We start from the raw sequence: 2396 nt of genomic DNA on the forward strand, positions 1-2396 counted from the left end.
TACTACAAGTTTGATCAAATCCGCCGTCTTTACCGCCAGACCGTAGATGAAAGCTTTCAACCGCAGGACGATCTCGAAGCGGCTCTCCATCGCAAAGGTGTCGGATTCATCCAGTACTACTACTACAGCTACGTTGTGATGGTCCACATAGCACATGGTAGTACGTTGTTGCTTCTGCTACAAAAGAAACGTTTGCCCTATTTTCCCTGGATGCTTGGCGTAGAGTATGGATCAGAAAACCCCATCACCTACGGTGTATTCTTTGCATATCAGTATATTGGCATGTACGTCCACATGCTACTGAATGTGTCGGGAGATGCACAGATATGCTATCTCCTAGGCATGGCAAGCACTCAGCTAGACATACTGGCCAAGCGCTTTCAACAACTTCGAGCCTCCGGAGACCTTGAGCGCTCCTTCGTGGGACTGGTAGAGCGCTATGAAACCGTTCAGCGGTAAGAGTCTGCACACGCCTGATGTTTCACATTTCATCTCAGATCCTTGCCTTCATTATGCAGAATGGTTCGCGATGTGGAGCAGTTGTACTCGCCGGCATTTTTCGCACAGTTTGTGGTTAGTGGTTTGGTAATTTGTGCAACGGCTGTGAAGGCTGCATCAATGGTAAGGAATAAACTTTCTGCGAGATGAACTATAATTTCTGATATTTTTGCTATTCAGTACAACACCGGTTTAGAAAATGCGCTTCAGCATTTGCTCTACATGCTGACCATGATGTACCAAATGTTTCTGCCATGTCTCTTCGGTAATGAGGTCACGCGGAAGAGCAACGATCTCAAAACCGCGGTCTACAGCTCCCACTGGTACCGAATGAGCGTCAAGGATCGCAAAATGATAATCATGTTGATGCAGCGTTTAAACAAACCCCTCGCGGTAAAGGCGTACCATTTCTTCAATTACAATCTGCAGGCATACACCACGGTTAGTCGGGTCAATTGGATTTATGAATCAGTTTCCCGGCACATCGGGGTTTATTTTGCAACTGTCATGATTCTCTCGTTTTGCAGACATTAAACATGGCCTATTCGGTTTACGCCGTGCTGCAACGGAGTACAGAGAAGAAAAATGAGTGAATAATGCATCCTTTACACCGAATAAATTCATCTTTTATCGCATTGTTGACTATGATAACAGGAATTCTAAATGTTCATCGTTCCGTGCCGCGTTCCGTTCGCTATCATCATGTCTTATCAGTTTTTGCACTCCTTTCGGAAGCTGTTCTCAATAACGGAGCCATGCCGCAGCTAGCGTTCTACGGTTCGTCAATTCGTTTTAATACGCAACGATGACACTACGGGAATATTGGCACAGCACAGTGGCCACTTCAAAGTGCCAGGACACCATCGCAGATCCTTCCGAGCTGCACAGATTCACCGACGAGGGCTGTACGACCGTATTTACACAAGTAAATCTAACTTATCTTTCATTCGGTACGTCGGTAAACAATAAATATGTGTATTTTGCAATTCAATTATTATGCTTTCGAGAGATTCATTTCCGTTTCTCTGCGGCACGGCACAACACGTATAAGAACATTTGTTTCTTGTTGAATTTGCCGAACGCCCTGGACCGTGGACTGTTGAGAATAAATTTCGCTGGAATCGTGATCCATGTTTGAATGTAAAATTGCTTACACTTCTCGCACACACAAAATCTTTTATACAAGAAAAGCCTTCAACATTTGAGAAGTCCGAAATTAAGCAGAATTAAAAGCACCATTTCATTCAATGGACGCTATTTTTAAATTTGATGAAAGATTTAAGGTTTTCCAAATAAATGTCACTGCCTACTATGTAATTGTCTATGTTAAAAATATTCATTTCTTATCCCCTTTCCTTGTCTCTATGGAGAAAGGAGGCTTTGGTGGACGTATGTATAGGACCAGGCGTCTGGGAAACCCGTGACCGCTTAAGGGTATTAAACATGTAACGAAAACTGTAATTAAAATGATTTAATCCAAACCACAAAGCTTCAAGTCAAGTGCCGCAGCTGCTTCGGCATCAGTTCCATCGTTGGCCTGCGCTAAGATACACCATGGTGCTTAAAGTTGTGTGGTTTGAGGAAAATAAATCAGGAGCTGAGAATGTCGGTTGGAAAAACTTCATTTTGCCAGTTCGGCTAACCGTGTGGACCTGGAGGATCTGTGGCTTGTACGCCGAACGCCCAGAATCTCGTATCTATCGGATGTATCGGTATACGTTCATCTTAACGATGGTGGCCGCGTATCTGTTCACGATGGTGCTAAACGTTTTTGTGATGCAAACATTTGAACAGTTGGTGCTCTTTATCATGTACATTTTGTTTACCGAGATCGTGATGCTGCTGAAAGCACTGATCACGTACTACAAGTTTGATCAAATCCGCCGTCTTTACCGCCA

General features: G+C 43.9%; 1 protein-coding gene across 1 annotated transcript; it reads left to right on the forward strand.

Annotated features, from left to right (window-relative positions):
- Window positions 1-3: 3 nt before the first annotated feature.
- LOC131214605 (putative odorant receptor 71a) lies at window positions 4-1091 on the forward strand (the record flags this gene model as incomplete). The annotated part of the gene is made up of 4 exons (XM_058208947.1): window positions 4-455; window positions 519-621; window positions 679-939; window positions 1026-1091. Coding segments are annotated over 4 exons (882 nt in total), but the record flags the coding sequence as incomplete, so codon positions are not given.
- Window positions 1092-2396: the final 1305 nt, after the last annotated feature.

Source organism: Anopheles bellator, unplaced genomic scaffold (genome assembly GCF_943735745.2).
Source record: "Anopheles bellator unplaced genomic scaffold, idAnoBellAS_SP24_06.2 scaffold01547_ctg1, whole genome shotgun sequence".
NCBI lineage: Eukaryota > Metazoa > Arthropoda > Insecta > Diptera > Culicidae > Anopheles > Anopheles bellator.